The 25,766-nt window shown below is 39.7% G+C and overlaps 1 protein-coding gene across 3 annotated transcripts; it reads right to left on the minus strand.

The window, feature by feature from the left end:
* Positions 1–318: 318 nt before the first annotated feature.
* Positions 319–25,315, minus strand: LOC118121360 (guanine nucleotide-binding protein subunit beta-4). Of its 3 annotated transcripts, none has more exons than XM_035177187.2 (11): positions 25,168–25,315; positions 12,395–12,618; positions 11,956–11,994; positions 10,872–10,978; positions 10,183–10,197; positions 8,329–8,392; positions 7,452–7,614; positions 6,926–6,992; positions 6,495–6,696; positions 5,850–6,066; positions 319–5,138 (listed from the first exon to the last, which is right to left on the minus strand). In XM_035177187.2, exons 2-11 carry the CDS (start codon positions 12,449–12,451, stop codon positions 5,032–5,034), a joined length of 1,038 nt encoding a protein of 345 aa, XP_035033078.1. In that variant the 5' UTR covers positions 12,452–12,618; positions 25,168–25,315; the 3' UTR covers positions 319–5,031. The 3 variants fall into 3 exon arrangements, with proteins under 3 accessions (XP_035033078.1, XP_035033077.1, XP_035033079.1); XM_035177186.2 differs by lacking the exon at positions 25,168–25,315 and adding an exon at positions 18,694–18,929; XM_035177188.2 differs by lacking the exons at positions 10,183–10,197; positions 25,168–25,315 and adding an exon at positions 18,694–18,928.
* Positions 25,316–25,766: the final 451 nt, after the last annotated feature.

Raw genomic sequence — 25,766 nt, forward strand, 5'->3', positions numbered from 1 at the left:
TTTTACACTTGTTCTAATGTGGTCTATAAAATGGTCCATCGCTGTTTTTTTGGTTTAAAAACACAAATGATTTATTTTTTGTTTTTCTAGACTTAAATGACAGAATCATCAGTGTCAAAATGAACCTGTGTTAACAATAAAAGTAGCTGCTTGTCCAGAACTATTCTGCCAAGTAGCAACAGATAAGTAAATAAGTGGACTGTGTGTATAGTGTAAATTCCATCCTCAAAAGCTTCTTGTTCTTGAATGAAATGTCTCCGATGTAAATGTTTCACCACTTCCTACATTTATATAAAGAGACCCAGCCAGGATTTGTACTCTTGGTTAAAAGCTTTTTTTTATTGGTTACAATAACTCATGGCAACATATCAGTATAACCAAGCCACTGTACAAATACAAAAAAAAGGTCTGGTGTGAAAAAGACTATAAAAATTATTCCATAACAAGTGATTATAATTTCACACAATAGCACTGTAAGAGAAGTATCATGGCACCAAGTCCCTGGTCTTTACTGGCTTAAAACATGAAACAATAAATTAAAAGAAAATCAAAAAAAGAAAAAGTCAGAACAGTGGGTTGTAGAGTCAAAGGGCAGTGCATTATTTTGGTGATGGTGCTGTGGTTATGTGGTGCAACCGATTCAAGTGGTGAGGTGTCCAAAGATTTTTTTTCCTACAATATTGACAATTTATGCAGTAAAACTCAAAACTATATATTTTTTTCATATTCAGCTGTTAAATCTGAGGATAATGTAAATAGTCTTTAAAAATACTGCCTGAACCTGTGCAGCAAAGACAACTTCACATCTCATCTTTCACGTTAAACGTTGGCACTGTGGGCGACTCGCTAAAAATCACCTAAAACACTACAGCCAGACACGCTTTAAAGTTACGAGGATTAAAACAAGTCACAGATTCAGGTTGTGGTGCTTCAGACCTTAAATGCATTGAAGTGTTGACACATGTTGCAACGTCAGACAGCTCCGGATCAGTGGAGGAGTGATGGGTCTGAACCAGGTCAATACAACACTCGTGTGATAATAAATGAAGCCAAGCACCTCTTTTTTAATGAATGAGTCTACTGCACTGCTTAAGATGAGTGAACTGCACAGGCACAAAGTGTTATCTTACTATCCCAGGTTCCAGCTGCTAATACTGCTGAAATACACACACACACACACACACACACAGCGAGGACATGGCTGAACATCACTGTCCGTATGCAGACGATCCCCTTGTTTACCTGGTAAGGGCTATGGTGATTTTTTTTGTGAAGTTCACAGTTAATGACGGAATCTGAAAGTAAAACTACAGAGACTTTAGAGGAATAGTTGAACACAATGGGAGATTCACTTTCTGGCATTGATGAGAGGTGAGTAATGTTTTCCTGTAAACCACGCTACTGACCAGCTTAGCTCAGTTTAGCACAAAGACTAGATAGTCTAAGCTAATTTTGCTCTTAAAAGTGCCTACTAGCTCCCGAATTCACTAATCGTTAGCATAAACAACTTTCGTGAGTAAAAAAATTTAGATTTATTTTTGGGATTATAATAATAATCTGGGGTGCTTTTTCTGCCAATAAAAAGTGAAGCTAAACTGGCGTGAAGAAACAAATATGAACAGACACATTTTTAGATTTTGTGTAAGTTAAACTTTATATGGATACAATTATCTCCGATGTCTATCCCAAATAAATGTTCATTAACGCACTCAAAGAAAAAAGATGCTTCAGAACTTGATTGAGAATTATCACATTTTAGTTTTCTTTTTATCAAATAATTCAGATGTCTGCACGTACATGAGTACTCTGCCAACAGGAACTGCTGTTTGAGAAATTGACGTACAAATATTTAAACGTATAGGCCAAACGTTGGTCCGAGTTTTTGTTCCCATGTTGTGTAAAAGTGAAACAAACTTCACATAATTAAAATCTTTGTACAACCCTTTGTACCTAATTCTTCACAGATATATACGAGAGCTGTCAGGATCTCATCAAGCAGACAGTTTTGATGAGACATTTCCCAAAGCGTCAAACTATCCCTTTAAGTACAAACTGTCAGTCCGCCATTGTGTCACCTCGTCTGAGAACACATGAACATCTGATGTCCACTGACTGAAATAGAAACTGGAGTCTGAGAAGCAACTCAATAACATTTTGGGATACAAAAAGCCATCTTCAGATATAAGCAGTCCAACTCTTTGATCGTAGAACATTAGAAAATCAGACGTGTGATTTTTAATTGGTGGATATGGAGAAGGCTGGCACTTGAGTAAAGTGAGCAAACATGTTCTGTTTTTTCTTTTTTGTCACATTGACTAGTTCACAGCTCAGGGTCTGTGGATAACATTGGCACAAAATGAGGAAGTAACACTTAGATCTATATGTTATCCACATACATCAGCAAATCGACCCCCTCCCTTCCCTCCCCCACACACACACACACCTCCACACTGATATGTGATACATATCTCATCCTACACACCTCGAAGATATTGTCAGGCTTAAAACTAGAACTGTTATTTTTAAATTCTCTCCAAATGGATTCCTTTAATGCGAAGCCGGGTAGAAGCAGCTCAAACTTAAAAAAAAAAAAAAACACGGTTCGCCAAATAGGGGGTTTCATTAACAGCTGATAAATACTACAAACTGTACGGTAGTAGTAGAAAACAGAATTGTATAAAAAGTGATGTAAAACACTTGCTATAAGAAGCAGTATGGCGCTGCATGTGGTTTACCGTAAGCATGCTTTTAGTGTTCACTAGTATCAGAATGTGCTTCTATCGGGAAAAGAACGAGAAATAGCAATCTTCTTGTTGATCAGTGTGTAAAAAGGAATAGCAAGAGGAGAACATTACAGTTGTCGATGCACGCATTACCTTCTTTTATGAATGGTATCGTAAGGCAGGATGGAGACACTAAAGTGCCACATCTCAAAAGGAGCACAAGCCCCTTCTTTACCCGGCGCATGTGGGTCCAATGTTAATATTCAGAGATAGGCACCTGAGACAGCTGATGGATAGGTCCAACTCACGCACATTATTTGTTTTAATCTATTCAAAAAAAATGAAGCCTTTAGATTAGAAGAACCAAAATAATGGAAGATGCCTGATGAGCAAATACTCAAATCAGAACTACTATCTCTATGGGTAAATAAGTCACGTGCTCCATGGTATACGTTTGTACTACAGTTTGTGAGTGCATCTCTAGCTCGCTATTAAATGTACATGTCTGTCTACCAAGTGTACTTTCTTCACTAGCAATATCTAACAGTTCATAACGTGTTTTTGGTGACGAAAAATAAATTGCTGAGTGTTAAACCCTTCAATTTTTTTGTTTGTTTTTCTATTTTTTTTTTTTTTTTACAGGCTTGTGGTGGCACTGATGTGTTTTTTGGAGTGGCTAACATGATTTCAGTCCCATGCAGTCACTCAGTTCACACCTTGTTAACAACAAAAAGGACACATTGATCCTTCATTTAGGAAAGAAAAAGAAAAATGACGTGGTCAGCACTGACAGACAGGTTTCTCACTCTTCTTCTGTTCTCTGGTCCTCAGAGGCCTCTGACAGAGTCACTGCTGTCCGTTAATCGTCTTTTCATATCCTCACATGGCGACTGAGCATTCTCCGTTTGTTAGTCCATACACAAGTAGAGAGCAGCGTCTGCTCAGGGAGAACACATCTCTCTCCACAGTGTCATTTGTATGGGCGACTTGAGATGCTCATGCCAAATTATAGGATAAGTGTAGATTCAGTGGGCTACAAGAGACACGATGCAGATGATGTTTAGGAGCATTATTGGGTTGTTGATCATTTCACAGCAGTTTGCATGGAATGGCTGTGGTCTTCAGATATTCAGCATCTGATGATTTGAAATCCTCTCAGGTCGAGGCCAAAGCAGGACTTCTGATAGAATAACATTTTCTTATTTTAGCCTAAAATTCACTGGTCTCTAGTTTGGAGCTAAAGCTGAATTCAAACTAAAAACCTTAAAACAAAGCTTGTTGGTTTTAAGCTCCGTCTCTATAATCACAACCACAGCAGTGTGACAGTTTCCTTCCAAAATAAAAGTCTGTGGTGAGGAATGCTCGGGGTCGTGTTGTCAAAAAACAAATAAAAAAAGAAAAGAATGCCATCACAGTCATCATTCACATGAAAGCAACATTTAGAGGTGCAGGATGCACGAGTTATGCCCACTGCCTGTGACCATAATACACATATAAATGAGGAAAGTGAGTTGAGCGGAGCCAAATTATTGTTTTTGAAAATTGTTTTGTTTGCTTGTCATTTGCTTTTTTTTGTTTTGTTGCTGGATGAGTGAGGTTCACTGACAGCAAATGCCAGAAAATTCAGAAAATGTAAAGGAGACTTTTTAGGTCAAATTATGATCCGTTGCTATGTCGAACTGGTTTGAAAGTCACATGGGACAAAATAAATGTTTCTGGCATTTTGATGTGTAGTAATGTCAATAAGTGCATTTGAAACAAAACATAAAACCCCCAAAATTATATTTAAAAAACTCAAGGGTGGGAAATAAACTACAAAAATATATACATACACATTATATATGCATATATGATGCATATATACACACATAATGCTATACATATATACTGTCTTTATATATACATTTACATATTACACACCGACAGTCATCGCATTTGTTGTTGGTCATTGTAACAGACGCCCTCTCTAGAAGGACGAAATCTTCTACTTTTTCTCCTTCAGTTTTTTGTAACTTTTACTTTAGTTTTGATTGGACAACTCTACTGGACGGTTCTTATTTTTGTGTGTGTAGCTGGGCAAAAAAGAAAATCACTTGGAAAGGTAGAAAGAGTCAGTACTCTCTCTCAGGTGGGCAGGAGAGACGAGAACTGGGGGTGAATGAAGAGGATTTTGGCTGACACAGTGTGCACCCCTCAGGTCCAGCCCAGCAGATGAGTTGGGGATATCGTGTGGTGGTGGTGGGGGGGGGGTTGCAAGGTGGAGGTTGGCAGGCAGTGATTGGGTGTGGCGGGGGGGTGGAGGTTTGTTTTAGTTCCAGATCCGGAGGAAACTGTCCCAGGAGCCGGTGGCTACAGCCATGCCATCTTCTGTCACCCCTAAACAGCTCACTCTGTTGTCGTGGCCCGCCAACACACCTGGGAGGACAGGGAAACAGAGATTCTGAATATTTCTGCAAGCCAAAGTCAAGAGCCATTTAAACATGACATAACAATTACTCAGAAATAACAACAAAGTCTTAAGCTTTGTAAGACAGGCCATGTTCATACTATATGACATATTAATCAGGATGTCTGCTCTTATTGTGTTTATTTTAGGAGGAAACATATGTTTGATTATAGAGGGCAATGAATATTTGATCAGTCAATTAAGGAACTGACAGAAAAATATAGCGACAATGTCTTAATCAATTAATCATTTAAGATATTTTTTAAAGCAAAAACATTCCCTCCTTCCAGTTTTTAAGTATGAGAATTTGCTGATTTTCTTTGTTTTATGAGATAATCTGTGATAGTCTGAAAATCCTCAGGATTTAGGAAATTGTGATGTCATTTTAATGACCCACAATTAAATTATTAATCAAGAAAATAATGGAATGGCTTTCTAATGCCACAAACATTACTACACATTTCCTTGTGCGTCTCCACATGCATCTAGAGTGACCAATTGTGATCAGATCTCACTTCCTTTCTCTATAAGCAAATAAACATGTACATCTTTTCTATTCCCAAAGACCAAATGATGTAGTTTTAGCCAGTCTGACACCAAAGATGTGCCGGCGATCAGTGTTTGTACGTCATTGTGAGAGTGTGAGAGCGGAGCCAAGAGGAGAATTGAGAATCAATTACCTGCGCGCTCGCCTTTCAGAGTGTCCCAGACATTGCAGTTGAAGTCATCGTAGCCGGCCAGGAGCAGACGGCCGCTCTTGGAGAAAGCCACAGAGGTGATCCCGCAGATGATGTTGTCATGGCTGTACATCATCAGCTCCTGGTCGGCACGCAGGTCGAACAGCCTGCAGGTGGCATCATCTGAGCCTGTGCCAAAGGCGTTTCCATTGGGGAAAAACTACAGGAGACAAAATATTTAAATTAAGCTTAGTTTTTAAGCCATTAGATTGTGTTATTGAGGCACAAGGTTGGTTTCTCTAGAGACATATTTTCATCAAAAAGCTTCTTGTTCTTCCCAAAGTGTTACAGTCATTCCAGAGGGAAAAAAAACATGCAGCTTTAGAGACCTGCCTTAAAAAGGAGCAGGAAATATTTCCAGTAGGGGAATCAAAATTATCAATACATAGTAAAATGAAACATATTGACGTTTCCCAATATCAGGCCAAAAATAGTTCCTTTGGATTCGTATATATCTATGAGTCTTCTCTGTATTGGATTAAATGGAGGGTAAACTGAGTTATAATCATTACAGTACAGTGTCATATTCAATCTGCAGCCAGAATCACCTTCCTGCTGTGTGTTTGTCACTAAATGTCCAGTACTCACGGTGACGGCGTTGATGTCGGACACGTGGCCAGTGAAGGACTGCCTGCACATGCCATCACGGATGTCCCACAGCTTGGAGGTGGCATCACAGGCACCTGACACAAAGGTCTTGTAGTCAGGGCTGAGAGACAAACTCATCACGTCTCCTGTGTGGCCAGTGAAGACGGTAGCCTGCTGGCCTGTCTCTATGTCCCACAATGCACTGCAAAAAAATATGTTTTGGTTAGGAATGATTTCTGAAAATGTTCCCTGAGTTATTATGAAGGCACAGCTGGGAAGTAAACCGCATGAAAGACTTGTGCTTTTACATAAATTGGCACATTACACGTGTCAACTGTAATGTGCCAATTTAATGTGAATAGAATATTTTCTATCATGTGAACAGCCTAGTTCTTTAGGCTGCAGGCGAGGACACAATGTCGCTGACTCACCAGGTGGTGTCTCCAGAGCTGGTCAGTATCTGGTTGTCATCCAAGAAACGACAGCAGGACAAATAACCTGCAGATAAACACAGGTTCCACATCAGATAGGAAGAGATCTCTCCTTTGCTTTGTCAGTTCCCCTAAACAAAGCACTTAACTCTTAACCAGAGCCGGCAGTCACTGAACTGAGCTCTGATTTCAGTTGTGTTCAAGTAGTTATGTTCACACAAAAAAAGATGAGTTGGGCCTGTATTGAAATATCAACACCAGGCATGATGGAGGGCTGCATTCATGTTGTGGTATGATAAAAATGTGCATTCACTGTAGTTAATCATCAAAGCAGTGGTCTCTGTTTATAGGGAGCCACACATTTTTATCATTCTTCAATGTGTATTACAGAGTGCCTGCAAGTCAGTCTATGAAAACAAATTCAACAAACATAAATATATTGAAGTATAAATAAACAACATGCTGAGCATAAAGGTTGTAATGTCTCCTTTTATTTGTATTTATTGGCCGGTGGCCCTGTGCTCACCTGTGTGTCCAGGCAGCTCTCGGGTAACGCGCACATTGCCTTCACGGGTCTTCAGGCTGTATATAGAGCATATGTTGTCCAGGCCTCCACAGGCCACATAGTTCCCGGAGGGGGCGTAGGCGCATGTCATCACCCAGGAGGAGCGCAGTGGGATGGCATGCATCTATGGACAAGGAGAGCCAAAGTCATCTCTTTATTAAGTGCAATAAGAGGAAATAATGTTGAGTTTAAAGGCTAAATTGAGTTAAGGAAAAGTTTGGAAGCGGTGTTGTGCTTTTAAGTATTAAGTGCAAAATTCTGCCATTTCCATTTGTATGGGTAACACTGAGGCAAAGGATGTAAAGCATCCTGGAACCTATACGTTAAGCTGATGTTTATCCAAATATTGTCAGTAACGTTTCTCCTTTACCTGCCAGATCATGTATCACATAAAGAACTAAAACTGTACTGTGGCCTAAAATGGAAGCTGGACAGTTGATATGAACTTGTAATAAGTACAAGTTATTACAAAAGTCAAAAAGGAAAGTTAGTAAAATCTGACAGGAGTGACACAAAGAATGACTTCTTCATGTACTTTTCCTCAGGTTTTAATACATTTTAATACAAATATTACTTATTCATTCCATCTTCCACCAGATTAGGAAACAACAATAAGTAGGAGCACAAATGTTTTTGATTGCTTTTAGTTGTCCACACTAGACATGTGAAGTAGAGTATGTATTGTTGCTTTAATGGTTGATGTTTGGTGTATTTACCATGTATTTATATATAAGTGGTCTATTGTGCTGTATGTGATGCATTGGGTCCCTTTGGGACAAAAATATACCATAGATTGCCTTTCCTTATACATTCTAACGTTGAATATCAGTAAGCACACCTTATTTGTTGTGTAGCTGTCCCAGATGATAAGCTTTCCATCCTGCGAGGCACTGACGAGTAACCTGGAAACAAATGAAAGACAGCAGCATGAAAGAAGGCTCACATGTTGGAAAATCCACATAATCTAAGGTACATGCACCTGGTTCATTAAAAGCAATGAGAGCCTGCCACCTTACAGACTACTGTACTACACTGTCCGAAAGACTACAAGGTGCTCTGTCTAAAAGCATTCAGCTCTTCAGTGAGCTCCCTACTGCTCATTTCCCTCCAACGTCCCTTTTTCTCCCTCTCCCGGTGGACGTCTCCTCATCCAGGGAAGCCACTTTAAATGTCCTACTCCATGCAATATTTATCACGTTGGTTATGTAAAAGAGCCTGCTGTTGGGTGGGAGGTGGAAGCCTGAGGAGTTGGGAAAGCACGAGAAACAAGCTGTGATGGGACATCAAGGAAAGAAAAGAAATAGGAAAGGAGGAAGTGAGAACAGGGAGGACAGAGTGAGTGCAGGAGGTGGTACAGATGCAGGAACAGCTGGAACCCTTCCCCCCCATCCTGACTGCGTGTTTTTATCTCGCCGGGGACAGGAAGTGGTTTGACGGTGCTATGCCGCAATCGAGAGGAGGGCCATCGAGCTCAAATGTCAGTGGCTGTATACAAAATAAACACTGGTGTCCTGCAGGGTCACCCAGGGGGTGTTAGGCACACATGTGCACACATTCACACCAACACGCTTAACAGAATCATCTGTACTGAACACTGAATAATCACAATTCTAATATATTAGTAATATCAGAGTTAAGCTTCGTAATAAAACACTAAGGCTCATTTATGCTCAATGACAGATCCTTACACTGACGGAGCTTTCTGTTTGTACTCTCTATTCATTTTGTCCAAATTTCGTGCACATCTTCTGAAAGCTAATGGATATGGACTAAACGGAGCAGTACCACTGGATATTGTAGGGGGCAGTGTCTGATAGTTCAAGCGAAACGACCATAGCACACGAGGAAGAAATGTCAACAATGGCAGCACTTTTTGAAGTTGGTAAGTTGGACCACTGCTGTTTACAACACGGCCTCTTTTGCCTCCATCTTATGAGGTACTTTATTACAACCTCCTCCACCGTCACCATGTTTGTCATGGACAGACACACTCGACTTCTGCGTTGCCCTCTAGTGGATGTATTGTTTAACAACCATGCCAAAGTAAAGACTGCATTGGAAGGACATAGGCAGTGACATTTGCATCGTTTGAAACGGTCGTATCTCTTTTTATACATAACGGCAGCATAAATGAGCCTTTAGACTCAAGCAAAAACTTTCAGTAGTGAAAAAAGTACAGGAGTTTGTTATGTATGTCTTCTAAAATCTACAAAATTTTAACTACAACAACATCTACATCTTTAGCTACATCATCTTCCTATTTCCTTTTTTCTACAACATTAGTGTACTGCATGCATACTAAGGTGAAAATAAAACCGTGTCTCATACGTTTCTGTGCTCAAAATTGCAACAAATTGTTAAAAAGGCAGTTTGAATTTAATACAACCCCAAGTGTGAGGCCGCACTTGCTGTCCAATCTGGACACTGTTTACAGTAGATCTTACAAACTGCATCTTTAACTAAATGTTAGTCTGAGGTGGCTGTGTGTCTCTGTGCCAGGTGAATATCATTACTGTGCTCATAGTGAGGGTGTAAATTAGTGCTAGCACTTAGACAGATGTACAGTAGTAGTGGCGGTGGCAGTAGTGACAGTCATTTATGGTGGTATTAGTCATATTAGTAGAATAGTAGTAAGTAGTAGTAGTAGTAGTAATAGTAGTAGCAGTAGTGGTAGTAGTATATAGTCCCACACCTGGGACTGCCGTCACTGCCCCAGTGCATTGCATTGAGAGACAGATGGACAGAGAGAAAGATCAAGAGTGACACAGACATATTAAACACAGAGAAAGACAACTTTCAACATCAATGATACAATAACAGCCTTGAACTCCTAAATCATATATTATTGTTTCAGTGTATAGTTACAGTGACAATATGCTGCAATAGTGAGAGCTGCTCTACTAAAAGTGGTGAGTCAAGTAGTAGTATACTAATTAGTGTTGCTTTTTGTGTAAACAATAATGCTTGATGAGGGGAAAAAATTACCTTTAATGTTCCTACAATTTGCATAATATTAGAAAATAAATGAGGCAAATTGTGGTCATTATGATACGATTTAATTTGACCTTTGTCTCGTTCAGAAAACTGTAGACATTTCATGAGAACTACAGATAATTTGAGTTCAGTGTGCAAACCTACACCAGCTCCTGCTTTAAAAACGAAAACTTGATGAAGAAAACAGTATAAATCTGCAGCAGTCACTTCCAAACATTTTCCAGAAACAAAAAAGAAAGTTGAACAATAGTACAACTCATCTGTTATTTGCTAAATGCCCCTAAAATTACAATAAATTACACAAAATAAATTCAGATGAACAAACAGGTTTATTTCATAAACTGATGGAAGCTACTAATTGTGTTCTTTGTAGAGTTATTACTCTACCTGGAGTCGCTTCCCCAGTGCATAGCATAGATCTTGGCCAGGTGGCCCCTGAGAGTGCGTCGTGTCCGCATCTGTATCCGGCCCACTGAGTCCAGACCAGCTGTGATCTGCCAAAACACAGGAGGACGCGTCAGCAGTTACACTCGGGGTCCATACGCACTTATCACCACTGGACACTAGCTGAGCAAAACAGGCCAAAATCACTCAGCAGTGAACAGTGAAGAATAATAGCGGAGGTTATTACTGCTGTATAATATCTGTGTGTATATATATGGTCTGTGTAAGAACATATCTTTGTAAATATTGAAGAGCTGAGGATAAACAGGGCACAGAAATATTTTTGATGTTTATTTTGACCATAGACTGTATATAAAGATAGACGACTTGACTGCTCCCCCAAAGTGAAGCCAAATTGTCTCGATTGCCCACTTGTGGCTGGCTGCAGCATAGGTCTAAAACCACACCTCATCCATGTTAGTGGATGGGACATAGACAAAACTAAAAAGTCAAAGTACACGTCAACATTTTTTTTCCCAAACATGGTTTCTGTCATTAAGGTAGTTCTTATCACACCAATGTTTGTACAAGTGTAAAATTTTCTGTAAGGTTGGTTTAAATGAGTTATTTGATGCAATCAAAACAGGGTGAAACACCATGATTGTCAGCGAAGACTGACTCACGATTGGTCAATTGTATCAACATGAACTCACTACCGTGGCTCCATCTGTGATCGCTACTGTGGAGACTTTGGCTCCAATTACACAAGATAGCGGCATTCGTATCCAGGATATTTTAGCTTCATTTCTGGATAGTGTTAGGAAATGCGTTGTCCATCTTTATATACAGTCTAGTATTTTGACTAGGTCAAAACTTAACTCTTGGATTTCCCTGTATAATGTTCTGCCTTGTGACTATGTAAAACTACAATTTATTAAACATGATTTCACATGATTTAGGTTATTTACAGTAACTTTGAACATTTCCCCTCTTGTGAAAACACAGATGTTGAGATGCAAACTTGTACAGGAAATAAATGTTTTTATTATTTACCAACTGATGTGAATATGAGGAGTGAGTCTCTTACCTGTGACAGAGTGGAGTCGCTGCAGGCTTTCCTGGCATCCTGCAACAAAACAGAAATCTCAAAGATCATGTGGATCAGAGACAAATTTCAGCTTATTCAGTCAACACACATCTTAAATAAAAAGGAGAAAGACAGACTTCAAAAAATAAATGATGAGAAAGTTACTTTGAAAAAGTGTCTGAACATGAACAGTTATTGCCAGAGGTCACAGAATAATCACACAGGAGTGACATTCATTGATCAATTTCTAGAATCCAATTTGTAAGGGGGGATGCCTGATTGACAAGTTATATGCCAAGTGCGTCAGTGTCTCATCAGAAACTGCGTGAGTCACAGCTTGCAGGGAACAGACAGTGGCACACATGTGATGTACACACACGTACATAACTCACACACACGTCAACATAAACAAACACGTGCACACACAATGTTGCCATACCCGGATCTGATTGCGTAGTTGCTCGGCTTCCTGCCGCAACTGTTCCAGCTCACTCATTGTCCCTCTGTGGTGTGTTCAGGTCACACTCTGCTCCAAATACCGACTGGCCTGGGAAAACACACGTGCCCACACGCGCGCAATCACACACACACACACACACACGCACTCACTCACTCACTCACTCAAACGCACCCACACACTCACGCGTTTTTACCAGTTGACACCTGCAAGACAGAGAGACAAAAATACTATGAGTTAATCAGGCGGACGGAGAGTGAAGGATGGGAACACTTCCATCAGACAAACATAGGTATCCTGTTTGGGTTCAGACCAAAGAGGAGGGTGCTGTGGAGAGTTGGGAAGGGTGGGGCCGGGTTGGGGCCTGGAGGGTGGCCTGGCTCTTCAAACACCCCCAGTATGGTTCAAAAGGCCATCTGAGCCCAGCTCTGACCTTTTCTGACTCAATCAGCCTTTTGTGTTGTTGCAGAGCACCATTTGCTCAACCCAGCCCAAAGAACCCTGAACATACGTGTGTATCTGTGTGTTGTGAACTACAGGCAGCTATCAACGGTTTATTAGACAATAGGGCCAAGTGAGAACGAAAACATATGTGCATGTATTTACCTGTGAGTGCATTACATGTTTATTTATTTGAATGTGTGTCTGGATTTAGTGTGTCAGATTCAGCAGCATCTGTTTGTATGTGCGTGTGTGCATATGCAGGTTGCCACTACATTTACCTTGGGGAGAATGAATGTGGGTCATGAAGCACTTAGACACTCCTCAGAAAATGTTTGGGCTGCGCCCCCACCCCCATTTTCCAGGCTGTTTTACAGTCTGCTGTCCAGAAGTCTAACCCTCCAAGATTAAATTTTCATTTCCAGTTTCTATAATTCAACAATTAGGCCGAATCCAGCCGTTCCTCTCCACAGGAAATCATGTTAATGTAAAGAGGAGGATGCTTGTGCTTTATATTCATTTAAAACCATTGGGGCACATTTTCATCTTCACCATTAAATAAACCACATCTTTATACAAATAGGAAATAATTAAATAGAAATAGTTCAATTAGCAAAGAAGATATTGTGCAATTATCTGTTTGAGAAGCTGCTCCTTTAAGATTCTCAGTTTCCTTAGTTTTGGTCATTGTTCCTTTTCTCCACTGACACAAGAGAGGATGCATTGGACCGCTCATTGTGGACTCTTGTCTCAGCCAAGGAGGCCTTTGACAGTAACGAGGCATGAGGGACAGCAAGAGTTGCAGTGCTTTCAGCTGCCTGAGAGTGACGTTACTCCCTCCGCCGGATGACGCAACCCCCCTGAAGAGAGGCTCTCAGCGTCAGCTCGCCTGTGATGTGGTGCTGCTTTATTACTGCCATGGATCCATTCACACCGTATGCTTCTGAAGTCTGCCACGTCACACAGAGCGCACTGTGGACTACTAAAGCACCCGATATGCCCTTCTACAATCGTCTAAAAAACATTTTCAATCAATGTTTTCAGCCTCAGGCCTGTGTTGTGAACTGCAACGGCGCACACAGGAGAGATGACATGGGAAATAAATAACGCAGGTAGGATGGAGGATGATGCTGAAAAACGAGATGCTTCAGGGGCTTTCCCATCAGTGTGGACTAAACTTACAGCTCTGGTGTTAAGGCAAGCAATGGGACTGAGTTATGGGAGTGCCACATGAATCACATTTGGATACTAAATAATAGTCAATTAAAAACCACAACAGGACACTCAAAACTGAAACTATCATGAACTGCATGTCAACCTCAATCCCTGTGAGTGTGAGTATGTGTTTTCTCCAGCTGCGTGACTTGAGTCATGCAGCCGAGCCAATACAGGGCCAGAGCATGGCACACGATTGGGGGGGACAAAGGCGGAGCTGTGTGCCGGAGCTGCCTATTGTTTAGTATGAGGCTGCCAGCTACAGTAGATAGGGCTGCTTGGCACCACCACAGACTGTGGCCATGGAAACTACAATTGCTCCTCCTCAGCCCTAATGACACAGACCAACCAACCAGCCACCCATCCAACCTGTTGAGCCTGGTGCTCTCTGCAGTCAGCAGGAGCTCCCAGCTGTCATAAAACTATGTGCAACCACATAATTCTCAGACATTAGTTATCCAGAGGTGCAGATATATCTGAAACAATAGTCACAATAGTCCAGCATCGGAAATACCTCTGATATACCCGAAAATGCCGGGTCGAGCAGCAGCAAGTATGCAAATCCTTGTACCTATCCAATACCATAGCTTTCAGAATATTAGTTTCACTCGGATAAAACTGCAATTTTCATCATTCCTCGTCGATCCACAACAGCAGTTAAGTTGTACTGCCACTACCAAGTACTGTTTTAAGAAGATGTGATTTCTGGTAGTGTAGCCTTAGCAAGGTAAAATGTCAGCAATTTGGCAAAATTTCACAGTGGAAAGTCCCACAAATAAATGCTGATGTGTAACGTATGAAAGACCTCAGTTTCCAGAGGTGGCATAAGTGTGGCCAGATACAAAACTAGCAATCTCAAAAAGCATTTTAAGAACTATCACATGAAAGAACATGAGGAGTTCACCAAGACGAATGGAAAAAAGGACAAAGTGCAGCAAAAACCTGGAAACCACATCCAAAAGACAATAAATGTGACAAAGACAGTCCCAAAACAACACAGATAACAAACAAACGCAGTACAGTAGATCAGTACTCAATATCGGTTAATATGCAATGTCAAGGTATCGGACTTGCTATCAGGAAGGGAAAAATAGTATTGGCTCAGTTTTATACATGGTCAATGCGAAGAAGAGGTGAAGGTTCACTAATACACGACCATTACATATAATGACTCCGGTTAAACAGAGCAAATAGTCTTTAATTCAATAATCCATCACTCTGTCAGATAATCATTTTATACAATTATAGCATCATCCTCAAACTTAGTCATCACTGAATGTAATAAGCTAAAACTGATTTTCCATAACTTTTTCTGATAGAACAGAAATTGGGGTTTCTGACATTGTATTACAAACAATTAATGATTTGAATAAGAAAAAATTATAATGCTTAGTTGTAACTTATGTCTTTTTTTAAACCAACGTTTATGCGAGAATCTTTAATGGGTACACACAGTTTTAGATCTACTTCAGCAGACAATATGATTTCAGCTGTTTTTGCACAACAACATGACCAAATCTTTTTTTCCAGGTTTCTTTTGAACCTGATCTGTGAGACCTTCTCATCCTTGTGGGTTACATACAGTAAAAAGTCAGTCACATCTGCTTCAATCAACAACTATACTATAATACAAGTGAAGAAAGCAGCAGGAGGTGCAGCCAGTGCAGCTGCACCCAGAGCCACAGGCGCCCAACAACATGAAATGGTCAGGAAGCTAAGGAATTAACATTATGAAATGCCAGGTCTGAACAAGTTCCTGCAACATGGCCCACCAAGAGGGCTTTACACAAATGTTATGTTGATTTAAAGTGAGATCCTAATATTTATAATGATCAAAATCACATTCTATAAGTTGGACTAAGTATTTAACTTTCATTGCAGTGAACACAGAAAATAGATGGACTTTATACATTTTGTCTGTTCTGATCATTTTGAATGAGGTTTAAATGCAACGAGCTCAAACAGCGCAAAGTGGTTAGTTTGCAATATATGAAAGAACTAAAAGCTTTAGTATTGAGTTCTTTATTTATCCTCAACAACTGTTTGTATTTTTTTCTTATAATAATCAATGGCAAAATATGCCAGAGATGCTCAGTTATTCATGAGTAGTTTGAAATTTGTTAGAGATTTTAAAACAAAAATTTGAGCCGATTTCCTTCACTAGTAAAATATACATAAAGATATCACCAGAACCTTCAAGTAAAACAACTAATAGTTAATTTTTTGCTCATGATTGATCTTTAGCAATTACCAAATATTTTTCATGAACATCTTTGTAGTTGCTTTTATTGTAGTAAATACTTTTGACTATTGACTCTGCGGTTATCTAAACATTTGACCCTTTTTTTAACCATTTTGGAATGTACACAACGAATTGATAAGAACCGGAATTGATAAGCCGAATCAGAATAGATGAAAAAAGATACTAAATCCTCCACCTGATCCTCCTTTTGCAGTTTCTATTCAAGAGCCTATTTCTGATGTTTGAAATGTATATGCTTAATGAGCTCCACTGAAAATCAATGGCAAAGTCACAGCTGTTTTTTGATTTATGAGAGTAAGAACTAGATGAAGGAAGGCAGATCCACCAGGTGTAAACTTGTTCAGGTAACTCGCTAACTATTCCAAACATCCAGAGAATGGAGGAAATACCTGGTGAGATTCCAGTAAGGTGAACGACTACATACCTTCCTTCTGTTCAGTTGATCCACATTCACACTATATCCTTGATGTTTCATGAACAGCGAATTAGACGTTAAGAGAAAGTTTGAATTCTTATTAAGAAAAAATGGACAGAAACACAATGAGTGAGTGTGTGATGATTGTTTGACCTACTTTGATCACTGGTATCACCCCACCTACACCAGAATTACACACAATGTAGTCACAGACCAGTCATTCTTTTTTACAATTAGTAAAATTACAAGAACCTGATAAGATGAGACCTGATTCAAATGACATCCATATTCTAAAGCCAGATGATCCTTTGACGTGAAAGTTTGAGATTTTCTGTGAACATCTAGCTGTTTTGTTGTTACCACAACTGAGGTGTGGTTTAGGTTTAGTCACATACAGCTGTACAACTAAAAAAAAGGTCAAGCAGGAACATGCACTACAGTGTATCTGAATCATGCTATGAAAGAGAATATTTTTCAGAAATCAAGATTATACACTACTGTATTACAATGATTGGTGTTTGTTATTTTGTCCATTCCATTAATATCAGTGTGGGCAAGGTGAAAAACAGAAAAACCTCTCTGTATTATGTATAATACAGTTCAATATGACCCCCCAAAAAACCTGCATCTTATAGGTTGATTATACAGTTTAATCATTACCTCATTAAACAATTTCAACAAAAATGCAATTATATTAACTGTCATGAAGGTAGGATTGATTACAAAACTACATTAGTTATAGATTGTATGTGTATATCAAAGTGAGTGTCGATCACAATGTAGAAAATGTATAATAAATCAGCAAACAATTTAGAAGAGTTAATATTTGATGCGGTCAACTATACTTCACTGTTCTCATTGAAAGTCAAAATATTCTAATATTAATATAGTGAAGATATTATTGCTCAGCCCTACACTCCTACATTAGTTTATTGTAAAATATTGTTGATGTTGACGGGTCTCGGCTTTAGGACTGCTACTAATAATTATTTTTACTAATGGTTATTTTTCTATTGATTAAATAACTTTAAACTATAAAAACTGTAAGAATAATGAACTGTGAAATATATTTAATAATATACAGTGACAGAAAAGTAGCAAATCCTCACACTGGATAAGCTGGAACCAGAGGATTTGATATTTTACCTGAAAAATTTACGATTTAATTATCTATCATAATAAAACTACTGACACCATTAGGTAAAAACTAACCAGCACCAAATTAACTGTAGATTAAAAAAACTATTGAAACTAACATGATCCACTTTAACAAACTGTAACTTCATATTATTTATTCTGTGCAATCATAAACCTACTGTCCTAAAATTATATATATATATATATATATAAAACATAACAGCTGCATCACATGGAGACATTGACAACATGCATGTAAATAATATGTTTCTACACATCTGTATGAACCGATGACAGAGTACAGAGACATTTTCTGATACGAGCGACAAATTCGTCACGCAACCAGTGTGATGAGGGCGGACTGTGTGTGTGTGTGTGTGTGTGTGTGTGTGTGTGTGTGTGTGTGTGTGTGTGTGTGTGTGTGTGTGTGTGTGTATGTATGTATGTATGTATGTATGTATGTGTTTGATGGGAAAAGGGGTGGGGGGGCAGGGTTAATAACGCAAATGAGAAAACATCTGTATGAACTGTGAAGAGAAGAATGTGCGTGTGTCGCAGCTGCACAGTCATTTAACAGACAGGGGGAAGGCCGCGTCTGGTCGTCGGTGAATTTTCAGCAGGAACAAACCAGCGCTGAGGCAACAGTGTGAACAGTTATGTCAACAGCTCCACCGCCGCGAACAGGAGTCATTCAGGCTAATGTCGACACCTCCACCTCGGCTACATGAACACAACACAGGAGCCGGAGAAACGGCCAAACCCCCCCCAAGAGAGAAACGTACACCCAGCGACGAGAGCTCGCGTCCTTACCTGAAACAGGCTGCTTCTCTCGGGCTCTGCGCGTCCTCACAAACCGCTCCTGTTTTCACACGGCAGCCATGGTCCCAGCTGTGAGACGAAGCCCGGGGGCAGCCGCGCTCCTTTTAACTCGATTTCACCGCTGTAAAGGCTCCGGAACGAGCGCGACTCGGGTCAGATTTGACTAAAAGAAAATTTTCACCAACCAAGCTAATCACCACACCCATGAAAGTGGGAACATGGCAACAGCCTACGCTGAGGGGTGCGCGGCGGCGGGGACCGTGGTATTCGTCTCTTTTAAAACCACTAAAACACACGTAAAATGGCAAATACTTTCTGAATGTGATTTGTTTCAAGTCAGCATTCAAAATCGCTCAGTATTAACGTCCTCTCTAGGTTGGTGAACATGTTATAAATGTGTGGGTTTACCTCCAGGCGGAGTGGTACGGTCTGGCAGCCCCCTCAACAAAAAGGAACCGAATGGGATACAGGAAGCTAATGTGAGAGCTGAGCTGCCTGTGGTGACTGTAGTGATTCTAACACTAATACTATTCTAACCCCTGGATAAGATACATTCAGACCAAACACGGGTTCATCGGCTCTGATATAACACCGAATAAAACCACAACAACTGTCAACACACAGTGGAAAGTACAGTTTCATCTGGACCATAAATGTGATTCATCACCATTTGTGACTTTATGACCACACCTGAGTTCATCCGAGGTTTATGAAGCTACAGCTGTGCAAATAAAGAATAAGGAGATGTACGGTGCACGACTCACTACAGCTGGTTCGTGGGATTTAAAGAACAAAATACTGTCTGTCATTTTCCATATTACTCCACAATGTTGTCTCTCCCAGCGAATGACTTTTTCATTTCTGATTAGTCATTTTTCAGCTAATTCACTGATCAATGAGTTAAAAAAAACATGAGAAAATATTCAAACGCTAGTCACACCTCCAGATATTTTTCATTTTACCATAATACACGATAAAGCATAAAAGTGGCAAACCCCTGCATTTGTGTCAAACAAACAGTATGATACATTTTTGATAAAATGACAAGTTGTTGCTAATTAATTTTCTTTCACTCAACTATTGATTAAAGGTTCAGTGTGTAGAATTTAGTGAATCTAGTGGTGAAGTTGCATGTTGCAGCTGAATCCCCCTCACCTCACCCTTCCCTTCCGAACATGAAAGAGAACCTGTCTTAGCCTTCAGCTGTCATAAAAACTCAAAAGGTGTTTAGTTTGTCCAGGGTCCACTCTCAATTTAAATACAAAGTATTTAAATATGAAGGATTCATTGTCGGGAAAAGAAAACAACAATTTGTACAATGTAGATGAAACAAACTAGTGAAAACGATAGATCCCTTTCACCTAAATCTTACACACTGGACCTTTAATCAACTTTATCTTATCAATAGTGACTATACTTTTGACCTGAGAGCTTCATTGTAAAGTTACAGAATAGATTTCCATTTTTTCTGTTTATTCTGTATTATTGTATATAAACAGCTCAAAGGTACAAAACACTTAAATTAAACCATGTGCAGAAGGTTCGTGGTTATATTACATCTATTCAAAGACAACTGTCTGTTCAGGAACCCTATGATAAAGGCTGTAATAACACAAAGGTACTGAGGGTGTCATTTCAGTCATTTATCAAACAAATGGCCTCTAAAATATGATGAATCCTCTGCCTTTCTCTGTTTTATATGTTTTAATTCAGTTTGTTTGGGTTTGGGACTGTTGATGTGCAATTTAAAGACGCCACTCTGTTTGTCGTTTTTACGGTTTCCTGTCATTTAATAAAACAAACAGTACATCAAAAGATTAAATGATAATTCTAATGATTGTTAATAATAATTAAGTCAATTATATGTAATACTGGAAGAAGATATATGTGTTTGTAAATCAGTGGTGTCTTATCATTACAATAAGGGATGGGCCAAATGCATTAGCAGAACAAAGAAATAAAAAATGTATGTAGGCTACATATGTCCTATATGTGCCCTAAAATGCTTAGAACATATATAGACTTGCAAAGATAAGTTAACTAACCCCTTGACGTTAATCAAAAACTATATTGATTATTTAAAAAAAAAAAAAAGAAGTAATTTGTTTTGGAAAAATGACCAGAAAATCTATCAGGATGTTACCATGAGCTATGACAGTTTACAGATTGTGAACCAATAAAATAACCCAGAGACCAATAGATTAAGAAATGACTCACTAGTTGCAGGCATATTTAAAAAAAATATATAGTGCTAAATTGAATACAATGGATTTTATGACAGAAATGTATATTCTTTCTGTTGCTACACTGACGTTAAATCTGTTACTGTAACTATGCTACAGATAAGCGAAGATTAATAGGAAGCTATTTCCAAACCACCCAAAACCCAAAGTAAAAGGTTTGAAAGGTTTGGATTGTGCCAGGAGACAGCTGTGCCGAGTCTCACCCCGGCGCAGCGCGGTGGGCTCATTGAAAAGGATTTCTCCATTAGGACAGGATGAATTTTTAATGGGCCCAATGAAAGGGAGCAGTGGGATAGGCTTTTCCATATCTCTGCACGAGCCATAATCAATGGAGGGAAGATGAAAGTTGCCCAGCCCTTAGTTTCCTTTCGGAGTGGCATGGGGTCAGATTAAGTCTAATTGAATTCACACACACACACACACAGCAGTTTAGGTGTGCCAGACCTATTTCCCCCTAAACACATACCGAGGATTAGGTAACATGTGTTGGAAATGGTTTGTCATTAGAGAAGCTGGGATTAAAGTTTTTTTGTCTTTAATGATCATTAGCTCAGCCTGGAAATAGGCTATTATTTAATAATATTAAATTTATATATTCATGGCCATTTGTTTGGAAAGTGAGAATTTATTGGAATGGTTATAATCCCAGAATATGACTGAACATCCTCACATACGATTTAGAGAAGTTGGATGACACATGCCGAGTCACAACCACAAATCTGTCAGAGACCTATAGTCGTTACCATCTTACAGTAAGTAATTAAACATGGCATTTGATTGGATTTCTGTTATTGTTAGTTGATCTGAGTTATGACACACACAGGTTTTTGCCGTAGCTTGTTTTGAAGATGACGTAATCCTGGGTCAGCCAAAGCCTTTTGTCGTGTCATGTCTGATGTTGCTCAACAAATTTATTAATGATTGCTCAAGGTAGATGTAAATCACGCAACGTGCAATGCAACTACAGTTCAACTCCAGTCACGCATCATGTCTTTCTACATGTTTTTCTTTTTAGCCTTTTGTGGACCAGGGATTGATTTTACAGGAAAATGTGTAAAAGCACTACATAAGACGGAGTTTGCTCTCCAGCCTCTATAGTGAGCAACACGACTGAATTCATTAGCCAGCTGAGAATCAGAGTCAGGGTGTCCAAAAGCACATCCTTGGCCAATCAGGTCCTTTGGCCCATTGCTTGGCAACCGAAAGGGAGGGAGGGAGGGAGCAAATTGACACTGTAAAAATAGCACATCAATAGCCCTGGTGTCTGAAAAAAAAAGAAAGACATACATGTTGTTGAGGCTATAAATAGTCCCCTGGAGCCTGGAACAGGTAACGTGTCTGAATCTCAACTGTATTGTTTTCCCACAACCGAGACGTGTTTTTTTGCATTGATGCAAATTCAGCAGGGCTCAAAGTACAGTAGCAGTCACGCATCTGAAGGAAATATTTGAATTTGAGGTTGGTTTTACGCCCAAGAGGATTATCAAGAGGTTTCTGCATCCCCTCATATGCAAAGGTACTGCAAGGCTATGCTGGAATAATTCATTTTGCTGCACTATAACAATAATATGGTAATGTTCACGGACACATATTAAGGTATATTTGATTTTATAATATAAATATATGTGTTTATTGTGTAGAGGCATTATGATAAGCCGTATGCTGCATCCCCTCTTCACATATAATCTCCTTGCTACAGTGCCACGCTGTTAAAATGATCAGTACACTTGTCTTTTGTGTAACAGAAGAGCGATGTAACTAAAAATAGACGTATCTTGTCCAATTCAGTTTCACAGGACTACTCAAAAATGAGCCCAATACGTGGGTGATCAAATCAAGTGGAGATAATGGGACGTGAATCCGGAGCAGCTTCTCGATGACTATTTTTATTTGCACGATCCCATTTTTTCTTACCCACATGTGGCGACGCGCCCTGACGACCTCCGTGTAATACTTCCACTGTATCAAAGGCAATTAAAAGGTGTAGCAACAGTAGAACCTTAAAAGGCTTTATCAGGGCCGTCTTATCCACCAGACATCTCCCGGGGAGGCTGGCCGTTGCCAGGGTAACCCTCACAAATGGCAACTGACGTCAAGAAGGTAGGAGAAATACCAGGGAGAGCCAGAGCTGCTATGCATAATGGATTATTGAAAAAAGGGCCCTCTTGAAAAGTGCAAAGTGACTTAAAATATGCGTGCCTTGCTGGGCTCACTACCACTTCTCTCTCTGTTTCTCCCTCTGTGTGTGATGAGGAAAATAGATGTTGACAGTTTCAGGGTTTTTACTTGCTGACTGGCACAGCTTGGGCTTGGCCGGCCCAACTGAAATTATGCATCTTGAGTCAAACACTGCTGATGAACCATCTCTTCACTGGGTACAATATGTTTTTTCCCCTAGATTGGGAAATTCTGCATAATTTGTATGCTGTTTATGACCATGAGTAGTATTTTCCTAAGATGGAAAATATGCTTTTGTGTCTGAATGTGAAGACATTGCAGATACAGTATTCTGCTGTGTCCCAAAAGTAAATGATTCCTCCTCTGTGCTAAAATTAGAACGTGTGGCTGTACCTGCACTGCATCTTACCCAATCGAAACCATAGAAAGAAAAAATCTGTCACCTCAGCGGCCACCATCCCCTGCGGATCCTTCATTGGTCACGTAACGAGGATCCACAGTTACATTCATGCATACAGTTCTCAGAAGTGATCACTTCAGGTCATGTTTAAGTCCTAACTACCAGTGGTTTTACTCTGTCGGTCCTATGTCAGGTTCTTGTCTAATCTCGGAGCTATTGTTGGCCCGTGAGAGACGGTCACAGCGGCAGCTTGCTGAAGAGCCCTCATCATTTCTGTGATAATGCCTCTCATGTTGTGTTGTGGAGTCACACTATCGACACCAAGTGTGGAGTCAGGTTTGCTGATGGCAAAGGACAAGTACGGTTGCTACCGAAATTAATACAGCAGGACGGAAAAGACACTGACATGGTGTCCACCTTTGAGTAGAGGTGGTAAATATTAATAAAAATGCTATTCTCTATAATCAAACCTCGATAGAAATACATAACAGCATGACGTATTTGACTCGCCTCATTAAAAAATCATATTTCTATTTCTGTTTTGAAATAAAGTTGAATAGAATTTGTTGTTCAATCCAAATAGAAAACTGTTTATCTCACCAACACATTAAATCAGCACATTAAACAATAAAAACACATGTAACACAATAAAAAATAGGGACCACATTATATTAGAAATTGAAATATTCTGACATGCATGTTAAAAATATTCATATATTAGTAAAATACACCTGTGTGTATGAGGGCAGTATCCAGTCTTTTTACAGCCTCGTGTTTGTACATGTGCAAAATTCAAGACGTTTCCTGTCACAACATCTGGATTAGAAACTGCTCTCAGTAAAAGCACCTGTGACACGAGGAGTCACTTAACACCAGAATGAATCTGCCTGAAGCTTTAAGTTGTGTTTCAGGGAGAAGCTGCAGAGGAAATGTGCAAAGAGAAGAAATGCAAGTGTTTCAGTCCAGGGGAATCCCACCCACTTCTGTAAACCAGGCGCTGCATCAAGCAACAAATAGCATGAACTAACATCCTTTAAGTTTTCTTCGAAGTGACATGTTAAGTATGGGAGAAAATAAAATAAAGGAAGTGAGGAACAGCCCTGATGTGCTAATGCTCTCCTTTTCAAAAAGCCTCTCATCACAGCTGCATCACTGTGATACCAGATAATCACTAATTTATTACTTGGCCTCATAATTATTTCATTTGAGATTTTGGTGCACCACAGCTTCAGAATATGAGGGGTCTCCTCCTTGTTGCATAAAAACAGCGCACAACCCCCGATGCCGGTAGTACAGGTTTGACAAGCTCCCTGAAGCACCACAGTCAAGTGTCTCCTAATTCTGCAAGTGAGGCTGAGATGTACATTTAGCCTCCACACCCATCTCCATTTTAAATCAAGTTGTGGTGCAGATTTCAGAGCGAGAAATCACACTTCTTCTTTTGCCTTTTAAAAACACCAATATTAAAAGAGAAAAGCAGGAAGGTGCTTCTCTGCGCTTTTAAAATCTACAATTGTGTAATTTTTATATTTTCCCTGGCAGCAGAGATTTTTCTGTGGCAGTGCATCACAGATGAAAGAACCCACACTGAGAAATGTGCACACCAAAAATGTCACAGTTAGAAAAAACAATTCACGTTTCTACCTTTCTCCAGTGCAGAGCAGTAGCAGAGGAAGTGGGAGTTTTCTGCGTACGTCCTAAACGGCATGGATTATGAGTCGCACACAGCGCTCTGGTTTCAGTTCTTCCTTTCGGCTGTGAGTGTAGATGCTGCAGTAAATGGAGAGAGAGGCAGAGCTGGAGTATGAGGCAGAGAGCTGCTGAGTGGGAGGGTGAGCATATGGGAGGGGGCACGGAGGATGGGAGATGGGAGTAGTATTTCTATTAAAGCGACAGAGTTGATTTCTTCAACACCACAGTTCAAGAAATGACTGAAAACATGACAGAAATGACCTGATGTCATTTAATAAACATGTTGCTGTGATGAGCTCCAGGAGGGTTGTATGTGAAGCATTTACACCTGCCACTTACTGTACATGTTTTCCAGAAAATCCAGGGTGTAGTTACCTTGGTGGACACATTCTGTTGGCAGGATCCATGTAGATCAATTGAACGATACAAAATATAGATCAATTTAACAGACAAAAACTATATATAAAGAGGATTTTGAAATCAATCCTTTATCCATTATCCATACAATTATTCTTTGAAATCTGCTGACATTGGGCCAGAGGAGGGGTACA

The sequence above is a fragment of the Hippoglossus stenolepis genome, chromosome 14 (genome assembly GCF_022539355.2).
Source record: "Hippoglossus stenolepis isolate QCI-W04-F060 chromosome 14, HSTE1.2, whole genome shotgun sequence".
Classification (NCBI taxonomy): domain Eukaryota; kingdom Metazoa; phylum Chordata; class Actinopteri; order Pleuronectiformes; family Pleuronectidae; genus Hippoglossus; species Hippoglossus stenolepis.